Source organism: Girardinichthys multiradiatus, chromosome 18, assembly GCF_021462225.1.
Source record: "Girardinichthys multiradiatus isolate DD_20200921_A chromosome 18, DD_fGirMul_XY1, whole genome shotgun sequence".
In the NCBI taxonomy this organism is placed as follows: domain Eukaryota; kingdom Metazoa; phylum Chordata; class Actinopteri; order Cyprinodontiformes; family Goodeidae; genus Girardinichthys; species Girardinichthys multiradiatus.
In genome coordinates this window covers 22,810,995-22,832,641 of record NC_061810.1, presented here as the reverse complement: position 1 = coordinate 22,832,641, position 21,647 = coordinate 22,810,995, and the positions used below count along the sequence as shown (strand labels likewise).

The following is a 21,647-nucleotide window of genomic DNA, read 5'->3' as shown; positions in this document are numbered from 1 at the left end:
CTCTTACACTCTTAATTTCATTTAACGACACCTAGATAGGAAATAATTTTTAAATAAAAAACAATTAAATCCAGCTTAGCTTTTATTTTATATGAACATTTTGAAAACCCAAGACATCTGTGCTATCTGTCTGAGGTTGCTGTGTATATGTACAAACCATATACATATTTGCATTTACCTCAGAACTGCAAAAGTTATAACTATTTCAAAGAGGAAAATACATTTTATATAAAGACACTGAATTAAAACAAATACAGATAACAGTCTTTGATGTACCACAGATTTCTTTATTACACAGAACTTTACATATGTCCACATAATAATGGATTAAAGTTTACCTCAGTGAGATAAACTGAGAAAACGTGCATCACCAGTGCACTTATAAATAACATACAGTGAAGATTATCTGTAAGATATTAAATAAAATGGGGTGTGTTAGAAACATATATATAATTTGCTATACAAGGCATTACTGGTGCCAGCATTCGTGCTGGAACAAAAAAAATAATGATATAAACCAAAATAACAAGATGACTGTGTAAAGGGGTTGAGTTTTGTCTACTTTAAAGTTTTTTTGTTATTTTTTTTGCTTTTGCAAGAAGATAAAAATGTATTAATGGCTCAAACTTGATTATTAAACAGTCAAAATATGTTGTCAGCATGACCCCTTACAGGCACACAAGGAAAAGAGATGAAGAGAAAATGTGGGTGGACGTAGGGAGGGAGAACAAGAGCGACCACGGTCTGTGTAAAATGATTGGCCCCACAGATCTTTAGCACAAATGTACTGTGATTTGCTGCAATCTCACTGGGCATCTGTTTGTTAAAATATCACCATTGATAACCAAAGTGTTTGTGCCAACACTTGAAGATGCTCAGGGGGTGACCTTGCCTATGACAAGTAGGCACAGCTGCAGCTATCTCTCTTTTTCAGTCTATCCCTTCCTCTCCGCACTGGAATCCAGACAAGAAAAGAACTGGCACCAGTACCCCCCACCTGTAAAGATAGTCCCCATGCAAATAGCCTTTTATGAGACTAATCTCAATGCAGGGACAACCCTCTGTCGAATGGTATTTTTACTGAGCTCGGAAGCAAGAGGAGCAAGTCCTGCCTTTATCCTTCTCTAACTGAGGGATGATTGTGTCAGGAACTTCCGACTGGAGCATGTCATTCTCGCTTGCGATGATGTGCTTCACCAAGCAGTTTGCCGCCTCATCGATGTTGATATTCTCCTGAAAACAAAATGGAAAAGGAGATAGGGATGTGAGGAAAAAAACATATGGGTTATAAAATGGTGGCTACAGACAGAAGTAAAATTGTTTGTAACCCGGGTGTAAATTTTTCCTTATTCTCTGATTTTTCCCCTCTTTAGGCCTTTATCTCACGATAGTTTTAATATAATGTCCGCAATTCTCGCGAGACTACTAGACAGCCAATTGCTGTTGAGTATCAGGGTCACGTGTACCACTGCAGCTTATCTACTAGGTATATTAGCTGGAGCGGGGAAGTATGAAAGAATAGGATGCGTTGGGAGGAGCAGAGCTGTATGAGCCAACTACTGTGAGCCGAGAGGAGATGAGATGAAAAAAAAAAACCTGGTTGTGTGAGATATAAACTGAGGAATTGGCCAGGTTTTGATGGCGAGCTGAAGATCCAGGCCTAGAGCCTAAGAACGGTTGCACTTTTGGTGCATGAAGACTTCTGATTCTCCTGCCAGGCGAGTAGGAGGCTCCTTGCAGCCAGCGAACAATGTGTCCCCACTCTGATCTGACTTATGTAAGTCCATGACCTGCACGGCACCAAGCCCTTTATAATTAACTTTTGTGGGACCTCTAACCAACCCCAGCTTGGGGTGGATGAACTGAAGAGTGTGGGTCTATCAATTAAGGAACTGTGGGATTGATTGATTAATTTTGTTTTTCTTTTGCGCATTTTATATGGCCATTCGGATGTTTTCATTGATGTTGTAAATATGTATATAATTTTTCTCACTATAAATACAAGGCACTTGCAACTGCAAACTTCTAGTCTGTCTGCTCCTTCATGAGTCGTATCTATCTTCTGAGAAAAACTAGCCCATTTACCTTATTGGTCACCATCCATTTACATTGATTTAAAATATAGTATACTGTTATCTTTACAGATATGCTACATGTTGTTATTGTGAGGCAATGAACGCTACACAGAAAAATCTATACAGAAAGTGAGCTAATCAAATGAACCAGAACTACAATGAGAGGGCCGATAAAAAACTAGTAAGCAGCAGTGATACTCAAACAAACTGTTTGAGCTTTAGTTACTTTACATTTACAGACTTACTTTGGTTTCCCTATTGTTACAGTACCCTGACAAATATTTGCCCCCTTACTGATTTATTCTGTTTTTGCTTTTTTGTTATACTTGAATGTACTTATTTGTACTGTATTATGCTATACCATGCAACACAGTGCTACACTACTCGATACAATAATGTAGTACACAACACAAAACTGCATTTTACGACACTGCTCTATACTGCAAGGTACTCTACTATACCTCAATAGTACTACTGAAAACAGAACAGTTAAATTAAAAGAACAAATGTAGTTTAGGTACACTCCTGCATGCTTGTGTGCTATATTATTGATATTTATCTTATATATTCATGCTCGTACTCGTCGTCTTCCGCTTATCTGGGACCGGGTCGCGAGGGCAGCAGATTCAGCAGAGACACCCAGACGTCCTTCTCTCCAGACACCTCCTCCAGTTCCTCCGGGGAAATCCCAAGGCGTTCCCAGGCCAGCCGAGAGACATAGTCCCTCCAGCGTGTCCTAGGCCGTCCCCTCGGCCTCCTCCCGGTGGGACGTGCCTGGAACACCTCCCGAGGAAGGCGTCCAGGAAACATCCGGTATAGATGCCCGAGCCACCTCAACTCGCTCCTCTCGATGTGGAGGAGCAGCGGCTCCACTCTGAGCCCCTCCCGCATGGCCAAGCTCCTCACCCTATCTCTAAGGGAGTGCCCGGCCACCCTACGGAGGAAGCTCCTTTCAGCCGCTTGTATCCGGTATCTCGTTCTTTCGGTCATGACCCGAAGTTCATGGCCATAGGTGAGGGTAGGAACGTAGACCGACCAATAAATCGAGAGCTTCACTTTTCGGCTCAGCTCTCTCTTCACCACAACGGACCGACACAGTGCCCCCATTACTGCAGCAGCCGCACCGATCCATCTGTCGATCTCCCGCTCCATTCTTCCCTCACTCGTGAACAAGACCCCGAGATACTTGAACTCCTCCACTTGAGGCAGGTCCTCCCATCCAACCTGAAGAGGACAAGCCAACCTTTTCCGGTCGAGTACCATGGCCTCTGACTTGGGGGAGCTGATCTTCATCCCAGCCGCTTCACACTTGGCTACGAACTGCCACAGCACATGTTGTAGGTCTTGGCTAGAGGGGGCCAGCAGGACCGTGGACCAAACTCCTGCTCTGCTTGTACAGGGACCGGATGGCCCCTAATAAAGGGCCCCCGATTCCATACTCCTGGAGCACCCCCCACAGGTCCACAAAACACATATGGACCGGCAAACTCCCATGAACCCTCAATTACCCTGTAGAGGGTATAGAGGTGGTCCAGTGTTCCACGGCCGGGACGAAAACCACACTGCTCCTCCTGAAGCCGAGGCACTATCCCCGAATGCCACGCAATGTTGAAGAGGCGTGACAACCATGACAGCCCACAACATCCAGAGACTTGAGGTACTCAGGACAGATCTCATCCACCCCCAAAGCCCTGCCACTGCGGAGCTTTTTAACCACCTCGGTGCCTTCAGCCTGGGTGATGAAAGAGTCCAACCCCGAGTCCCCACCCTCTATTTCCACCAGGGAATGCGTGATGGCAAGATTGAGGAGATCCTTGAAGTACTCCTTCCACCGCCCGATAATGTCCTCAGTTGAGGTCAGCAGCCTCCCATCCCCACTGTAAAGTGTTGGCGAAGCACTGCTTCCCCCTCTTGAGGCGCCGGATGGTTTGCCAGAATTGCTTCGAGGCCAACCGGTAGTCCTTCTCCATGGCCTCATCGAACTCCTCCCATGCCCGAGTTTTTGCCTCTGCCACAGCCCGGGCCGCTCTCCGGCGAGTCCACCAACAGGTTCGGGGATTACCGCCGCGACAGGCACCGCAGACCTTACGGCCACAGCTACGGGCAGCAGCATCGACAATAGATGCAGAGAACGTGGTCCACTCGGACTCTATGTCTCCAACATCCCCTGGAATCTGGTCACAGCTCTCCCAATTGTGGGTGTTGAATACATCCCTGGCCAAGAGCTCCGCCAGACGTTCCCAGTAGACCCTCACTATGTGCTTGTGCCAGCCAAGTCTGTCTGGCTTTCTCCTCCTCCAGCAGATCCGACTCATCACCAGGTTGTGATCGGTGGACAGCTCAGCCCCTCTCTTCACCCGAGTCTCCAAAACATGCGGCCGATACGACAACAAAATCGATCATTGACCTCCTGCCTAGGATATTCTGGTGCCAAGTGCACCGATGGACACCCTTATGTTTGAACATGGTGTTCATTATGGACAATCCGTGACTAGCACAGAAGTCCAATAACAAAGCACCACTCTGATTCAGATCGGGGAGGCCATTCATCCCGATTACGCCTCTCCAGGTGTCACTGTCGTTTCCCACATGGGCGTTGAAGTCCCCCAGCAGAATAATGGAGTTCCTGGGAGGGGCACTATCCAGACCATTTCTAGTCGATATCTGTCGACCTCCCACACAAGCTCAGGCTCCTTCCCCCCCAGCGAGGTCACATTCCACGTCCCTAGAGCCAGCCAAAGCATCTGGAGATCGGGCCCCCGAGGTCTCCACCTTTGTCCGCTGCCCAATCCTCTTTGCACTGGTGCCTCATGGTCCCCCTGCAGGTAGTGGGCCCACTGGGGGATGGCCTCACGTCTCTCGTTTGGGCTCTGCCTGGCCGGGTCCCGTGAGGAGCAACCCGGCCACCAGGTGCTCTCCGGCGAGTCCCGACCCCAGGCCTGGCTCCAGGTTGGGACCCAGGCTCCACCGTACCGGGCAACGTCACGTGCCTACTACTAGTCCTCATGAAGGATTCTTGAACCGCTCTTTGTCTGAGCCATCACCTAGAGCCTGTTTTCCATGGGAGAGCCTACCAGGGGCATTTAAGCCCCAGATAACATTGCCTATAGGATCATTCAAGCACTCAAACCCATCCACTACGTTAAGGTGGTGGTTCAAGGGTATATTTTATATATTGTTATTACAAAATATGGGAAGTGTTGCTTTTTTGTGCCACAGTAAAAGAAGTAAGCAGGGATACTCAATGAGCAAGTTCAGCAACCATTTAAGGGATAAAAGGTAATTCCTTCTCAGTGACTGTCCTGGAGTGTGAGTGTGGTTTTGTGTAGATGTGAGCCTTCCCTTGAACAGAGGAGCCCTGCTAGGGGGGCGTGACAGGCCTGCTGCAGATGGCACACCTGTCTCAACTCCCTTCATCAACTGCTGGGGGTTTAAGGAGTTGCAGGGTGGCTACACTTCGCCTGATGATCAATCTCGTTGGTAAAGTCAAGCCCCCAGGGTCTTCATTGTTATTATTCCTTATGTTTCCTTGTAATTTTTGAAGAGTTATTTATGATCACTTTTCTCTGCTCAGCTGTGCTCCCAAGTTAAAATTACTGCATCAACTCTGGATTTCTTCGATAAACCTCCTTAAGACAGAGCTCCTTCAAGACCTCATTCACCCCATGGTTGTTCACTGCAGCTTCATTGTCTCCAGTTGTTATCTGCCTGCTCTCCAACTCTCTGTTCGCCAGCGTCTTTTGAATTGCCAAACTCACCTATTCTGTCTCCAACAGAACCACCTCTGGAACACTAAGCCTCATCAAGACATCTGCCTCCGTACTCCCCCACCGCGATCATCAATTCTCCTTCAACTCCGCCCTTCTACCTCAAGCCCATAAGCCATTCTCATTTCTGTTCCTCCTTTATATTCATTCGTAATTATTATTCCTCGGCCAATCTAACTACTCCTGTCCTCTTTCAAATATCACAGAACCACAGACTCAGAAAACCCAGCTCAGTTGTTCATATTCCTTGTAAATTTTGTAAAGAAAACTCTTTTGCATTTAACCTATTATTCTGTGGATCGGGAAAATACCTAAAAGCATGACAGTGACCATAAACACAAGCGGCAAACAGTTATACAAAGGATTAGTATAAACGTTGATATGAGAAAGTTACAGATGGAAAAGAATAAGTTGTAAGCCTTAGTGGGCTGCAGCAGTAGCAGATACTTTTCATATCTATTGTTACACAGAAAAAAGTATGGGCTCTCAGATTAACATAGTCTAAAACTAAAGATTACTCCAAGTCAAACTAATGCCACCAAAAACCTTTTTCCACAGTTTCTCACTCAAAAACCTCAACCAAGGCAGCTGTCCACTTTATGTTAACATTTCATTTACAGTTAACACATAAAAAAGGTGCTTGTTGGGTTAACTTGATTTATTTTAGTAAATATAACATCATAAAGTATGATTAACTAATCTTTTTTGCTTTCAACTAACAAAATAGAATTATGTGAAACCTATTTCTTCAAATGTTTTGAGTGTACCAACTTCACAACAACCCATCAGATCACTGTTGTTCGTTTATTGGTTTAATGTCTTAAAAACTCATGTACTGTATTTCTGTCATTTTTGAAAGTGGTTAAGAGGTGGAGGGCCAATTCTGCAAGTCATACACATAGGTGAAGCCGCTAGTTTTCTGCTAACCTGCCAGAGTTCTAGTCACACTACTTTTGAATTAGTTTGGCTGCAGATTCCAATGAAACAGGATTTAATGAATTCACTCCTGAACAAATCTTGTTTTTCTTTTTATTTAATGTGCCTCATGCATTGCTCCTGAAAATGTAATTGTTTGAGGTAAATAGTGTACATTTGTGTACATTTTAAGCAGATTGAAAGTACTTGCAAAAGGAGAGTTGAGGCTTCTTAGATAGCAGTGCAGGTGGTTGGCTCTGTGTGTGTGTGAGTGTGTGTGTGTGTGTGTGTGTACAGTATTTTAAAATTTTCCCATTCAGTCGAGACATTCCTATCTGTCCCAGTCAGAATGTGAACAGAGTGTTAATGTGTATCACACCTTACAGTCAGCAACTACCCACATTTAATTTCAATCAGATGTTCCATCTTTCTTTCAATTAAGTTTTTTAAATTTTGACTGAGAACGTATACAAAATAAACAAGAAAAGTCTAATTTCATTTTTATGAAGTGCAATGAAAAACTAAGGAGTTAAAGATAGATTTGTGTCATAAGACTTTTAATGTTGTTCCTTTATATAGTCTGTGCAGCTGCCTGTAATTAAGTTTTTTTTTACAATTTTTAATGTTACAGTCAAAAACTTCAATGTATTTTATGGGGTTTATGTGATACACCAGCATAAAACACTGAATAACTGTGAAGTGAAGGAGAATGTTTTTTGTTTTTTTTACATATATTTGCCCATTCTTCTTTGCAAAATAGCTCCAATTCAGTCAGATTGGATATAAATTGCACAGATTTTAAATTAGACTAAGATCTGAACCATGTTTCGTGGTGGGGCTTGTGTGTTCAGGGTGATATGCAGTGTTAAATTTTCCATAGTGTTTTGCATGTAGGGTAAAAAGTAAATTTTTGCTCTCATCTGACAAGTGCATGTTTTTACAGTAGTTTGTTATGCCATTACGTGGCTTTCTTCACACAGTGGCTCTCTTCTTGCTACAGTATGTTTCAATAAAGGCCAGATTTGTGGAGTTCACAGTTAATACATATGCTGGCCATAGTTAATTTCACCTGAGCTGTGAAACGCGGTTGCTCCTCCAGTTACCATGGGCCTCCCTCATACTGTCTGAATTGTGGCAAATGTTTCTAGAGTCCACCAAGCACTTATGGAACCATAAATCCAAGGTAAAATAAAAAACAGCAGTGGTATGGCCATACATGTTTAAACTTTTCCTGCAAAACTGGTGACTTGAGTCTGGTGACAGAAAATCAGACAAATCAAACTGGTGAATGCATATGTTTTTTTTTTTGTTTTAGCCTCTTAGCTTGATATTTCAATGTTTGCTTGCACCTCATTCCATATTATGGCCGAGATCTTTGGTTTTTTTCTTTTATATTTTTTTTTTAGGTCCCAAATCAGGTTTAGCCAGTTAACATTTAATGTTAAAAATATCTTTGCTAGAGACAAGTGGGACATATTTATTCCGGTTGAATTGAAGTGTTAATTGCTGCATGACTGACTCTATCTGAGTAGCCAAAATGTGAAACTACACCTTCCCAGTTCGTGCAGCAACTGGAGAACACAGAGCTAATATATTCCAAGTGCATTCCCAGAAAACCCTATCTGGATGACAAAGCGCTTGATGCAAGTGCAGCTGACATGAAAAACACAGACGGACTGTCTGCCGGGAGTCTCTGTGGGAAAGGAGCATTACACCATGACTGAGGTTTTATTCAAATGGAAATAGAAAGCTAAGACTGTGAAGTTCAGCTCATCCTATTTTGAATGTGTCTGCTTGGTGATGTCCTCACTGGTTAATCAGGTGTTTGGTCGGATAGCGTCAAGGATGTCAGCTGCCTCTTGAGGACATTTTTAAGAGACAGACCTGCTATAAATGTAATCAGCTGTAATCAGTGAACCCTCCTTTAATGTTACTGCTGTGTGTGCTAATGTACATTTGTCTCTATTATACTCACCTTAGCAGAGGTCTGAAACCATCCTACAAAACCATTTTCCTGGCAGAACTGGTCCATCTTTATTCCATTGTTGGTCAGTACTTCCTGACCCTGGTCACATTTGTTCGCCAGAAGCACCGTAGCTACATTTTTTCCATTGGCTAGTGTGAGCTTGGAATCCAAGTCCTCCTTCCATTTGGTGATGGCCTCAAAGGAGGCCGGCCGTGTCAGGTCAAAGACAATGAAGGCTCCCATGGCTTCACGATAATACACACGGGTCATGTTGCCGAACCTCTCCTGACCTGAAAAACACACACAGATATGGAAAAGACACAAATGACTTTGATACACTAGTTACTATAAACTGTGGGGAATTACCTGTTTCCATTACTTCAAGTTGTAAGAAAAACAAATCTGATTTTTAACAGCATAACAAACACTGGAGGTGAAACACTCAATTGTGATTTTGTCATTTTATCGCAGATAAAAATGATACAGTGTATTTACATAGAGGTGTTAAAGGTGTTGTCTCCCATGTTTTTTTTAATTAAAAAAACACATACAAATGAACAAGAACACATAAACACATACTGTCCAGCATTAAAATTTCCTATTTAGGTTTGGATCACCAAAATATTCTCTAATCTCTAATAATAAGATAAATGTTTTTAGATAATTGTTTGATTACTTTCTTCAAATTCAGATGTTTGAATCCACAAAGATAACTGTACCATTTAACATTTTTAGAAAGCCAGCATGAGGATAGTATGGGTTTGTAAGCTTCTGATCAGTGGTGGTGAGATGTTGTTATTGGAGCAGACGGGGTTCTCAGGTGAGCAACAAAAACAACATCAACAAACAGACCTGATGATGTAACATCTGTAACTTTATAGATACATTCAGTCATGTGAACTGCATTACTCAGATATATTGTAATAATCTTATTTATACTTTTAGCACTTTGAATCTTTTACTTTTTATGGCAACATTGGATAAAATTTTATCAAATTTATCTGTAAAGATTCCTGGGCTTAAACTAATTTATGCTTTGTTTCTGCACAGATTTTCACAGCCATAATTTCTAGTTGACAACGATCCACTTCAGAATAAACTGAACATCTAGGTATTTTCCTACAGTAGATTGGTGAAAAATACCTGAATCCATGTATACGTGCATTTCTAACTACAGTGCCTTGCGAAAGTATTCGCCCCCCTAGAACTGGTCAACCTCTTGCCACATTTCAGGCTTCAAACATAAAGATATAAAATTCAATTTTTTTGTTAAAAATCAACAACAAGTGGGACACAATCGTGAAGTGGAATGAAATTTATTGGATGTGTCAAACTGTTTTAACAAATAAAAAACTGAAAAGTGGGGCCTGTAATATTATTCAGCCTCTTTACTTTCAGTGCAGCAAACTCACTCCAGACGTTCAGTGAGGATCTCTGAACGATCCAATGTTGTCCCAAATGACTGATGATGATAAATAGAATCCACCTGTGTGTAATCAAGTCTCCGTATAAATGCACCTGCTCTGTGATAGTCTCAGGGTTCTGTTCAAAGCGCAGAGAGCATCATGAAGACCAAGGAACACACCAGGCAGGTCCAAGATACTGTTGTGGAGAAGTTTAAAGCCGGATTTGGATACAAAAAAAATTCCCAAGCTTTAAACATCCCAAGGAGCACTGTGCAAGCAATCATATTGAAATGGAAGGAGTATCAGACCACTGCAAATCTACCAAGACCCGGCCGTCCCTCTAAACTTTCATCTCGAACAAGGAGAAGACTGATCAGAGATGCAGCAAGAGGCCCATGATCACTCTGGATGAACTGCAGAGATCTACAGCTGAGGTGGGAGAGTCTGTCCATAGGACAACAATCAGTCGTACACTGCACAAATCTGTCCTTTATGGAAGAGTGGCTAGAAGAAAGCCATTTCTCAAAGATATCCATAAAAAGTCTCGTTTAAAGTTTGCCACAAGCCACCTGGGAGACACACCAAACATGTGGAAGAAGGTGCTCTGGTCAGATGAAACCAAAATCAAACTGTTTGGCCACAATGCAAAACGATATGTTTGGCGTAAAAGCAACACAGCTCATCACCCTGAACACACCATCCCCACTGTCAAACATGGTGGTGGCAGCATCATGGTTTGGGCCTGCTTTTCATCAGGAGGGACAGGGAAGATGGTCAAAATTGATGGGAAGATGGATGGGGCCAAATACAGGACCATTCTGGAAGAAAACCTGTTGGAGTCTGCAAGAGACCTGAGATTGGGACAGAGATTTATCTTCCAACAAGACAATGATCTAAAACATAAAGCCAAATATACAATGGAATAGTTCACAAATAAACGTATCCAGGTGTTGGAATGGCCAAGTCAAAGTCCAGACCTGAATCCAATCGAGAATCTGTGGAAAGAGCTGAAGACTGCTGTTCACGAACGCTCTCCATCCAACCTCACTGAGCTCCAGCTGTTTTGCAAGGAAGAATGGGCAAGAATTTCAGTCTCTGGATGTACAAAACTGATAGAGACAAACCCCAAGAGACTTGCAGCTGTAATTGCAGCAAAGGGTGGCGCTACAAAGTATTAATGCAAGGGGGCCGAATAAAATTGCACGCCCCACTTTTCAGTTTTTTATTTGTTAAAAGGTTTGACACATCCAATAAATTTCATTCCACTTCTCGATTGTGTCCCACTTGTTATTGATTCTTTACAAAAAATTAGAATTTTATATCTTTATGTTTGAAGCCTGAAATGTGGCAAGAGGTTGACCAGTTCAAGGGGGCCGAATACTTTCGCAAGGCACTGTACTCTGTATGGTGTCCTATTTCAAATGTGTGAAGAAGAGAAGGGTTGTTGATCGTTTGATGAGTCCTGCTGTGGCGTTTTTACATAAACAGGTGGATAAAAGCACAGTGTTAGCTACAGAACAGCTGCCAGCATGTCAGCTTAACTCGAAGACACATCGGCCAGGCAGGTTGTCTTTGAAACACATCCCTATACTGGTATGTTTAGAAGTGCTGAAAGGAAAACAGCATGCTGTGTCTCAAGTTTAAAGTCACATTGGTTTCACACTTTCCAATGATATCCATATTTTAATTAAATTGAGATTTTAACACATTAGTTTGTCTAAATCTATAGAGAAGGTATAGCCTGAAAACACCGTCAGAGAGCGGGCCATTTTATTACTTGTGCGTCTTTTATGCATTTATTAATATTATAGTCTCTTGAAAAATGTTGAATACCCCCTTCCATATTTTGTTTTGTTACAACCATAAACATCAATGTATTTAACTATAATTTTGTGTGATAGACTACTGTACTGTATAATCGTGGCATGGATGAAAAATGTGACACAGTATTCAAAGTGTGGAATGCATCTGTATTTAGCCACCTTTACTCTGATCCCCCTAAATGGAATCTGCTGTCAGAAGTAGTTCAATTAGGAAATAGTCCAGAGGGACAACAGTAAACCTACCAAGGCATGGGCGTCCACCTGAACTGACAGGGGAAGCATCAGGCAAATTACAAGCAATGCAGTGGATATGGCCAACCTTTAATAAAGGCACCCTAGTTGGATGGGACCAAAATCATACTTATTAGCCTACATAAAAAAACACTTGCATGGCCAAAAATTAACACTACATTTAGCAGAACAGAGAGTCCCCACTGTGAAGCGTGGTGCTAGCAGTATCATTCTGTAGGGATACCTCCACAAAAGAAGATGGATGAAGCTAAATACAGGGCAGTCCTGGAAGGGAACTTGTTAGGGCTGCAAGGGGTGGAGGCATGGGTGGATTTTCATATCACAGTAGCACAAGAACACGAGCACACATCCAGAGGTTAATTAAACACACATTCATGTGTTAGAATGGCTCAGACAGAGTTTAGACACAAAGCCTATTGAGAAACTGATGTTCATAAATGATTCTCATCCCCAGTTTGACTAAGTGTGAGATTGTTTTAAGAAAAATTGGCAAATCTTTCAACCTCTCCAAAGACCTGCAGCTTTAACAGCAGAGCAAAGTGGTTCTACAAAGTATTAACTCAGAGGAGCAAATACAAATGTACGCCAGATTTTTATTAGTGGATCTTTGCCTTAATCTTTGCAAATAAGAATGCACCACTTTGTGTTATTCTATCACATTAAAAAAGCCAACAAAATACATTTAACCTTGTGGTTGTAATATGGTATAATGTAATAAATTTCAAGGGGTGTTTGTACTTTTTGCAAGGCACAGTCGATTATACAGCACAGACATTTTGGCATGTTTTTTTAACCCTTGTGTGGTGTTCATATTGTTTTTACTCAGCCAATGTTTCTGGGTCTGGTGGACCCGTTGCATTTTGTGATTTTTAATGTCTCACAATCAAACACATAATTAAAATCACGATATGAGTGGAAACAAATTTACAATTAATTTACATTAATTGTATAATTTTTCCTTCAGGAAATAATGAAAATGGGTCCCACAAACCCGAACACCACACAAGGGTTAATATATTGCTGCCGCCTATATTAGATGAGAATTTTTAGAACCTTATTCATCCTAGGTACTATTTTCTTGATGTATATGTTTGCATTTTACATACATCAAGCAGAAGATGAAAAAAACTCCAATCACAAGCAGAATATTGGTTACTCACGATGTTCGGGGAGAAGATATTATATGCATAAAAGGTCAGTTGCAAAACTTGACAAGTGTTGTGGAAAATTATTTTTAATGCTTGAACTTCCCTTACCTCTCTCCTGTCTGACCTCTGTGTTCTGTTACCCTAGAGGAGTTGGTCTGTAAAACCATTATCAGAAGTTTAATGGTTAAAACACATCCTGGAGGGTTGTGTCTCAGGAAGAAAATTTCTCTCCCACTCTGATAACAACATTCCACTTCAATTTTAGCGTCACGAACAGGATCTAACGTGCCAGAGGAAACCGCAGGAGGGGACAAGGACGCCTGGCCAGCCTGAGAAGTTGTCCTCAGTCCACCTCCATTTTATGGAGGGGAGTCCTCGTGCCCGCCTGCGGTTTCTGGCCGATTGGATCCGAACTATTTGTCTTCAAATATATCTGGGTGAGAAGTTGCTCTGTATGATATAATGTATATTATTTTTTATTACACATTAACCATCATCTCCTAACTAATTGATTAGGTTCCGGAGTTGCGGAGTTAATAAGTCAGTCAGTCATTTTCTACCACTTATTCCATAGTGGGTCACAGGGGAGCTGGTGCCTATCTCCAGCAGTCTATGGGCAAGAGGCAGGGTACACCCTGGACAGGTTGCCAGTCCATCACAGGGCAACACACAAACAACCATACACACACTCATTCATACACCTAAGGGCAATTTAGATTGACCAATTAACCTAACAGGCATGTCTTTGGACTGTGGGAGGAAGCCAGAGTACCCGGTGAGAACCCACGCATGCACGGGGAGAACATGCAAACTCCATGCTGAAAGACCCCAGGCCAGGAATTGAACCCAGGACCTTCTTGCTGCAAGGCAACAGTGCTACCAACTGTGCCACCGTGTTAATAAGTCAAATAGTTAAAAAAATTAAAAATAGTTTAAATAGTTTAAAGTAAAACAGTTGATGGATGGAGATGGGAAAAATAAAAAAACATAAGAAAAGATTAAAAAAGCACAGAGTGCATCAATTAAGGGGTTAAAGAGTTAAAATTTTCCTGCAGGAAGTTTCATTTGTCTTAAATATTGCAATCAGTTGGAAAGGAAGGTAAAAGTGAAAAGGGACATTAGAGATGGGAAAAGAAACTTGTTTTAGAAAGGAGTATAATACATGTTATGGAAGGAAGTGACCGGCAGGGGGACAACTGACTGACTGACTGATAACATTTCTGTGTACAAAATCTGAACCTATTCTAAACTTTTTCTTCTGTCTCACACACACACACACACACACATTCACACATATATGAGATTTGAGTGTAACATCTGGGTTTTTAGTCTGGACTTTAGAAATCTGCCCTTCCCATGGCTACTCCACCAGATACGCTTCTTCAGTATGGCCTGAAAGAGAGAGAGTCTGTCTGCCTGCCTGCTGCAAATGACAGTGTGAGTTTCCAACAGAACGGAACTCAGAAGAAGTCTGGCCCCAAACCCACCGAGATGGACAACGATCCATGCTGTTTGCCAGAGCCAGAAGAGCGATACACTGGATTTATATTGAAAGCACATCTTATGCGGGCAGAAGAGAAACAGGCCGGAGCAAAGTTCTTTCTTCCTCCTGGAGAAGTTAAAGTGGACAACGAGTGAATGTCCCACCAACACACCTGGGAAGGGCCTGGGTGTTTTTTTGGACTGATAGAGGACTGTGTGCCATGACTGTCGAGCGATCGACAGATCGATCAAGACACTGATGGGGTAATGTACAAACACACACACATTTGCAAAATCTTTTCCTATTTTCTGCAACAAAGAACGCTTATTAACCGCTGCTCATGTGACACGCTTGCTTGACGTGGACAGATATAGCGGGTTAAAATAATATTTTAGGGTTAGAAAAGTATCTTCAAAAGGGTAATAACTTAGCTCATTTGATACTTAACAGTTAATTCTTTTAGAGAAACAAGTTCTCTTTCGTCGTGGAATATTCAAGGTCAATTATTCTAGTTATTAAAAGTTATTAAAATGCAGAGAAAGTTACAAGATCTCCAAAACTCAGCAGTAACCATGTGTTTCTATGTTATTCTCAGGACAGATCTCATGAAGGAACATTTTTAAAACCCAGCGCATGCGTAACACCTGATGGGTTTCTCCTTCAGGTATTATTTTCTGTTGTCAGAGTTTGTATCCCATAAATCTAATGGTTAGAGACCTTATTAAAACTACTGCGGATGGTCTTCATACAGTCTCTGACACAGTACTTAAAGTTTGGTGCAGTTTTTGTCCGCAAGTGTTAACTGACGCTTATGGAAAGTACAAATTCATTGTTTTTCACAGCAGCGGCTGGGAAGAGGTTATATTAGTTTTTATTTCCCTCTTCTGGTTCATGCAGCGTGTTGATTTACACTGTACCTTATATCAGGTCCTGACAAAAACTATGAAAGGCTTGGTTCTGCAGGTCCTTTTTTCTCCCTTTGGGGAAGGAAAGGAAACCTAATCAGTTCTGTGCTGCACAGAAATATTCAAACACTTGTTTTCTGAGATATCATCAGCTAAAACTTTTAAAACCTTTGACAGTAATTAGTTTGTTAAACACATTTTCCTTGGTAAAACAAACCTTTAAAATGAGAATGAAAACATTGGGTTATTTTTGAAGGTAAGACAGTATCTGATTGGACAGTGGTACCACACAAAATTAAACTAATCTCATGTTCCCTAAAAGACTCTGCATAGAAAAGACCTTCAGAACCGTGGAGTTATTTCCCACCACAGTACTATTTTTTTTAAGCATGCTTTTTCTTTATTAAAAACAGATCTGGTTTTTGTTTTGTTTCTGGGCTTGGGTTTTTTTTTTTAGCATAGTGTTTGTCTGAAGCTTCTTATGAACTGAGTTAGGAGCAAATATGATCTGAGGTAAATTAGGAGCTGTGAACTAATAATTTTAAATCTGATTATTGTCCAAGCAGAAATAATACACTAATAGGTCTGGGGATATTTAACCAATCCTTCAATCTCTGCAGAAAGCTAGCATCATTGTTCAATGCAGGAGTACTCAACCTGTGGTTCCTGGATTCCTGAAGGCCAGGAGCCATAGATTTTGGGTCCATAAAATTATAATACTTAATTAAAGGTAGACTGATTACCTATTAAAATAGATCTAAACCAATGATGAGTTCCAGTCATTTTGGTGGCTTTGAAATGCAATAATACTCAAACTTTCTACTCTGGGGAACACAGATTGGGGCTGAAGAGTTTTGTTTTGGAGCCAAGGCTAGGATTTTTTATAACGGAATAAAGATAAGTAAAATCCTTTATTTTAGGAAAAGAAACGAAATAAAGGCTCTCTCAACAATAAAGAGGATGGTCGGCTTAAACTCCAGTCTCCTTGTTTGATTTCTTAGGGTTTATAGATTAAAAGAATACCTAGGAGTACAAAGGTACACAAGGTAATTTCAGATTACTAAGAGATAAAATATTGGAACATTTATCAGCATTTAGATTATTAAAGAGGGGTTCTAGTAATAATTTTCTCCCCAATTCTCAAAATTTAAATAGCCCAAATTAAAGAAAATTATGTCTGTTCTCCTTTTGAAACACTATGTGGGAACAAAGTCCAGTTTGGAGTCAAGCTTCTTAGATTCATTTCTGGTAAAGTCTAACACTATAAAACGTCAACGCTGACTTAAAATACTTCTTTGCATTTAACCTGAGCAGAGAAATTCTTGAATGCAGCTGCGATTAAATTGAGCCAAACAAAAAGAGAACTATAACAATAACTCTCAGGATTGTAGTTATTATTACAGAGTTACAGTACAAAGAATTAGCAAAAGGTTTCAGCATCAGTTAATATGGATTCATTTAAGAGAAAACTGTTGCTGTGCTTCTAAATAGTTGAGATCTTTTTGGACTATGTGCACTCATTTTTAAAAAAAGGATCCTGAAGATTGTCATAACAAAATTGATCAATTACAGCATTAAAAGATATAGCTGAGAAAACATATTTTGAAAAGAGATTGTTAAAATTTTATTTTAATTCTTGAAGCTTCAAATTTGGCCATTTGTCTGTCTCTGATGTTTTGTCTTTGTTTTGTTGGACTGAATGTTTGTTTATATGTTGCATGAAACAATAATCCATGTTTAGAATAATGTTTCTAAATCCTAGATTGATTAAAACTTTGAGTTTTCAGGAGAGTTAAGAAGCAGCTTGTTTCTGAGGTAGAGGCATGTTAACAGTTTTGCAGTTTAAGGTTCACTAAGATGGGTTTGAATGAAGAAACTGTGGGTCCCGCCCATAGGCTGCCAATCAGAGGTTAGTTCTGCCTGACTCCGCCCACCTACCAGGTTGGTTCACACCTTTGTTTTCATGGTAACGCTCAGCACCTCCCTTCCTGAGTTTTAATACTGTTTAAGAGACAATAGAATCAAAATGCTTTTAGTGATTGTTGCCTTTATAACATGTTTTTTATATCATAATTAAGGATGTAGCATGACATTTAGATTTATGTGTTTTACTATTAAAAGGTTAATGAAATAGTTTAAACTAGTTTGAAGAATTAGTTTTACATACAGAATCATTGGTGATTTATTGGAAATGTTGTATTGAAAAGTTTTCCCTGGTGCCATTAAGCTAGCTGACAGTTCAAGATCTGTCAAAAGTAACTAATATATTTTTGATAAAGAATCTGAGTCATGACTTCATATTTGGTGGGAATTATTTATTAGATTAACTTTGTAGAGTTTCTGCATTAAACTTACATTAGATGTCCATTAATCTAATACTCATCTTTATACAAGACAAATCAGGATGATATATGACTTATTTCAAGTAAGAAAAATACAAGTTAAAGTTTAATCATGAGTTTAAAGTTTAAGAGGTGAGATCCATTTTGAATTAAAGACAAAAATCAATATTCCATTTTGAGTCAAGTCAATAATATACACAAATAATGAAGACAGTTTATCAAACAAAAACCTATTAATACAAAGATATCTACCTGATACTTTGCTAAAAATATACATAAAAATATTTAGGAGACAGTGCAAAAATAAAATAATCATCTGAACATAGATTTTACTTTTAATTCCCATGGGCCAGAAAGACGAATGCAGCCAAAATCTTCGAGATTTGTTGGAGAACATTATTAAACAGCATAAAATGCTAAACCTTTCAAGTGTGATCAGCAAAACTGTTGTGATTTGTGTTTTAAAGCTAGTTTCCACGTTTGGGTTTTTTATATCAGTTTAAAAGACATAAACTTGCCTAAGTTTATTTTCTAAGCCAGAGAAACCAGCTCTGTTAGAAACGAAAATATAACAGTCGAAGCTGCTTATACTGCAAAGTGCACAGAAACAACAAGTGATTTATTAGATTACTGACTGGAGAAACTTTAGTCGATCGTCAACCACAACACCATTTCCCACGGAGAGAAATGCTTCTGAGGCAAATTACCAGTTTTACATGGTGACCTTAAAAACATATTTATGAACAGTCTATATTATACCAAGGTTCATATGCCCTAATCCAAACTAAGTAGGGAAACAATGCATAACAAATGAAGTTTCCCCACCTATGGGAACTTTCATAGTACTTTTCGGTCCATAAATAAAAGCTTTCTGTACAAGAGCTCTTGGGCCTCAAATCTCCCTCACATGAGTCCGAGCCACATGACTGCTTGCGCTTACTGTAGAGAGCGCACAGGAGGGGAGAGAGCAGCAGGTCAGAGGATTCTTCTAAACCTCAGCCGACACTCATGTGACATTGAGACTGTTGTAGCCTTCAGGTTTGTCATCATGCCCACTGGCATTTCAGCCCAAAAAGGCTGCATTATTTCTCATTTCTGTGGACATTAAAACTGTGTAATTATATTATAAACTGTATTAGGATGTATGATAATGATAGCTGTGAAAAATTAGGACACTCAAAATCCATCTAAATGTCAATATCCACCCATATCACAGTGAACCTATACTATGAATGTGATGGCAAAACAGAAAGAGGTAATTTCATACAGGTAAAGAGTAAAAAAAAAATCAACCAACAGAACAGCATCGCGGAGAATACACAGGTGAGCAAGACAACATCTGTGATAACAGATGAATATACCTTGTTTGTAGTGGTGCTTCATAAGCAGACTGGAGAACACTAGAAGACATCAAAATGTAACTCTAGCATTAAAAATATGCATATATTCTGACATAAACAAGAACCTGTGCTCCTGTTTAGTTCTATAAGATTATCTCTTTTAAGCCTAACTTAGAGGCAATGGTTCATTCTGAATAACTGGCAGATCTTGGATGAAGAACGAGTTATGCTTTTCTGCTGCCCATCATTGTGGGCTTTATGAAACACAGAGAAACAGCCCTTTAATTTAGCACAGAGAAGGAATCCCCAACTTCAGTGGCACCAGCCAGCCACGAAATATGGCTATACTATCTTACTAAACATGTAAATAAGACGATTAAACAACAGAACACTCGTTTGGAGTGAAATTTGATTGATAACCTTTTCTCTTTTTTTTTCTTCTGGTTGCTCAGTTGAACCCTATCAGCCATGTCGCCTACGGTCTGGTTTATGCCAAAAAATGACCAGCTTCCTTCATTAAAATCATTTCATATCTGATTTTATGCCTTTCCTGACGTGAAATGCTTTACTAATCATACACTTGAAAACATCACTTGTTGTCATTTGGTTTAAATGAGGGCCATTGCCAGAAGTAAAGAGAATCCAACGTTTTAATTTGAGTTTTTAACCCAAAATAGTTTATAAACTGTTTAAAAATTGTATCTAAGATATTTTCGAGCAGCATTTATATATTATGTCCTTGAAGTAGATTCTTTGAGTTGTTGGTGTTAGTAGCCTAAAGACGAAACTAAAATTATGCTTTAAACATAATTAGCCTTGCGATTTTTTGTTTAACGTTCCCAGAGATTAAAAAAAAGGACTGCTTTAATTTTAAACATGCAGCTGCTACTCAACTAAAAAAATCGGTTTTTTTAAAGCCACTTTAAGGCAAATCAAGAACTAATATTAAAAATCAGCTTGGTTTCTACTGTGTGTTTCATCTCCTCTTTGTACTCTTTTTAGCTGTGCGCCGTGCGTAAAAGTTGGCACCGTACCTGCGATGTCCCACAGCTGCAGTCGCACCGTCTCCTGGTCCCAGGTGAGGACTTTAAGGGCGAAGTCCACCCCGATGGTGGCGCGGTAGTTGGGGCTGAAGTTGTGATGCACATACCGCTTAATAATGCTGGTCTTCCCGACCCCGAGGTCTCCTATGACGAGTATCTTGTAGAGGTGCTCCTTCTGGTGGTTGTTCTGCATGGCGACCGAGGAGGGCGAGAGCTGAGCATGAATCCACCGTAACAGAGAGGACTCGGAGGATGAACCGGGTGCAAAAAACACGCAGAGCAGAACCCAGAGAGGAAAGTGGAGAGCTAGGGTTGTGGAATGAGAAGGGGAGGTAAGGTAGTTAACGCCCTGGCCCATCAGAGAGAAGTGGAGCACAGACGTCTAGACCTCGTGACTGAGGGAAGGCCTCTGCTGCTGCCTGGGAGTGATCTTGTTCTACAGTTGGGACACACAGACCAGGGTTTACCAAAATCCTCCCAGAGGAAAAGGGATAAACGACTATTTCTACACCAACAAGAGTGGGAAAAAGTACCACGGCTGTTTGTTAAAATAGCTTGTACAACGTCCAGTTTCCTACTTTAATTTACTAAAAGTACGACATTGTGTTCCTGAAAATGCAGTCGTTATTTTAATTGATGAATTATCATATTTAAAGTTAACAAAATTTGCGTTTTTATATTTTGTCATGTTATAACCACAGATTTCAATAGATTTTATCCATATTTTGCGTGATAGACTTAAACAGGTAGTGCATAATAGTGTAAAGACAATAATAAATGGTTTGAAGCTTTTTTATATAAATAGAAATCTGAAAAGTGCAATCTTTGTGCCTTTCTAACATAAGCTTTGATCTAAACTGCTCCAATATAACTCTGGCTGCATGTTTAGAGTTGTTTTCCTTCTGGAAGGCAAACCTTTACCCCAGTCTTAACTCTTTTGCAGCATCTAACAAGTTTGTTTCCCCAGGAATGCCCTGTATATAGCTTCATCTATTTTCGCATCAACCCTGTCCCTGCTAAGAAAAAACAAAACAAAGAAACAGCATAATGCCACAGTGGGAATGGTGTGTTTGGGTCGTTGAGTTAGTTTCCCACCACACAGTATTTTGCATCTAGACCAAAAGGTTAGGTTTTGGTCTCATCTCACTAGAGGACCTTCTTCAACATGTTGGCTGTGTCCCA

At 40.4% G+C, this 21,647-nt stretch overlaps 1 protein-coding gene across 1 annotated transcript; it reads right to left on the bottom strand.

The window, feature by feature from the left end:
• Positions 1-258: 258 nt before the first annotated feature.
• On the bottom strand, positions 259-20,811 carry rab38a (RAB38a, member RAS oncogene family). Its single transcript, XM_047392112.1, has 3 exons — positions 20,457-20,811; positions 8,733-9,013; positions 259-1,233 (listed from the first exon to the last, which is right to left on the bottom strand). The coding sequence occupies exons 1-3, from the start codon at positions 20,656-20,658 to the stop codon at positions 1,078-1,080; spliced, it is 639 nt and encodes a 212-aa protein (XP_047248068.1). The 5' UTR covers positions 20,659-20,811; the 3' UTR covers positions 259-1,077.
• Positions 20,812-21,647: the final 836 nt, after the last annotated feature.

Bases quoted from the DNA above. Each gene is read 5' to 3' on its own strand.
- rab38a (XM_047392112.1), bottom strand. From the start codon at position 20,658: ATGCAGAACAACCACCAGAAGGAGCACCTCTACAAGATACTCGTCATA. The intron at 9,014-20,456 runs GTACGGTGCCAA...TGTGTTTTTCAG, and splicing joins GCAGCTGTGGGACATCGCAG to GTCAGGAGAGGTTCGGCAAC. The intron at 1,234-8,732 runs GTGAGTATAATA...TTTTGTTTTCAG, and splicing joins GGTTTCAGACCTCTGCTAAG to GAGAATATCAACATCGATGA.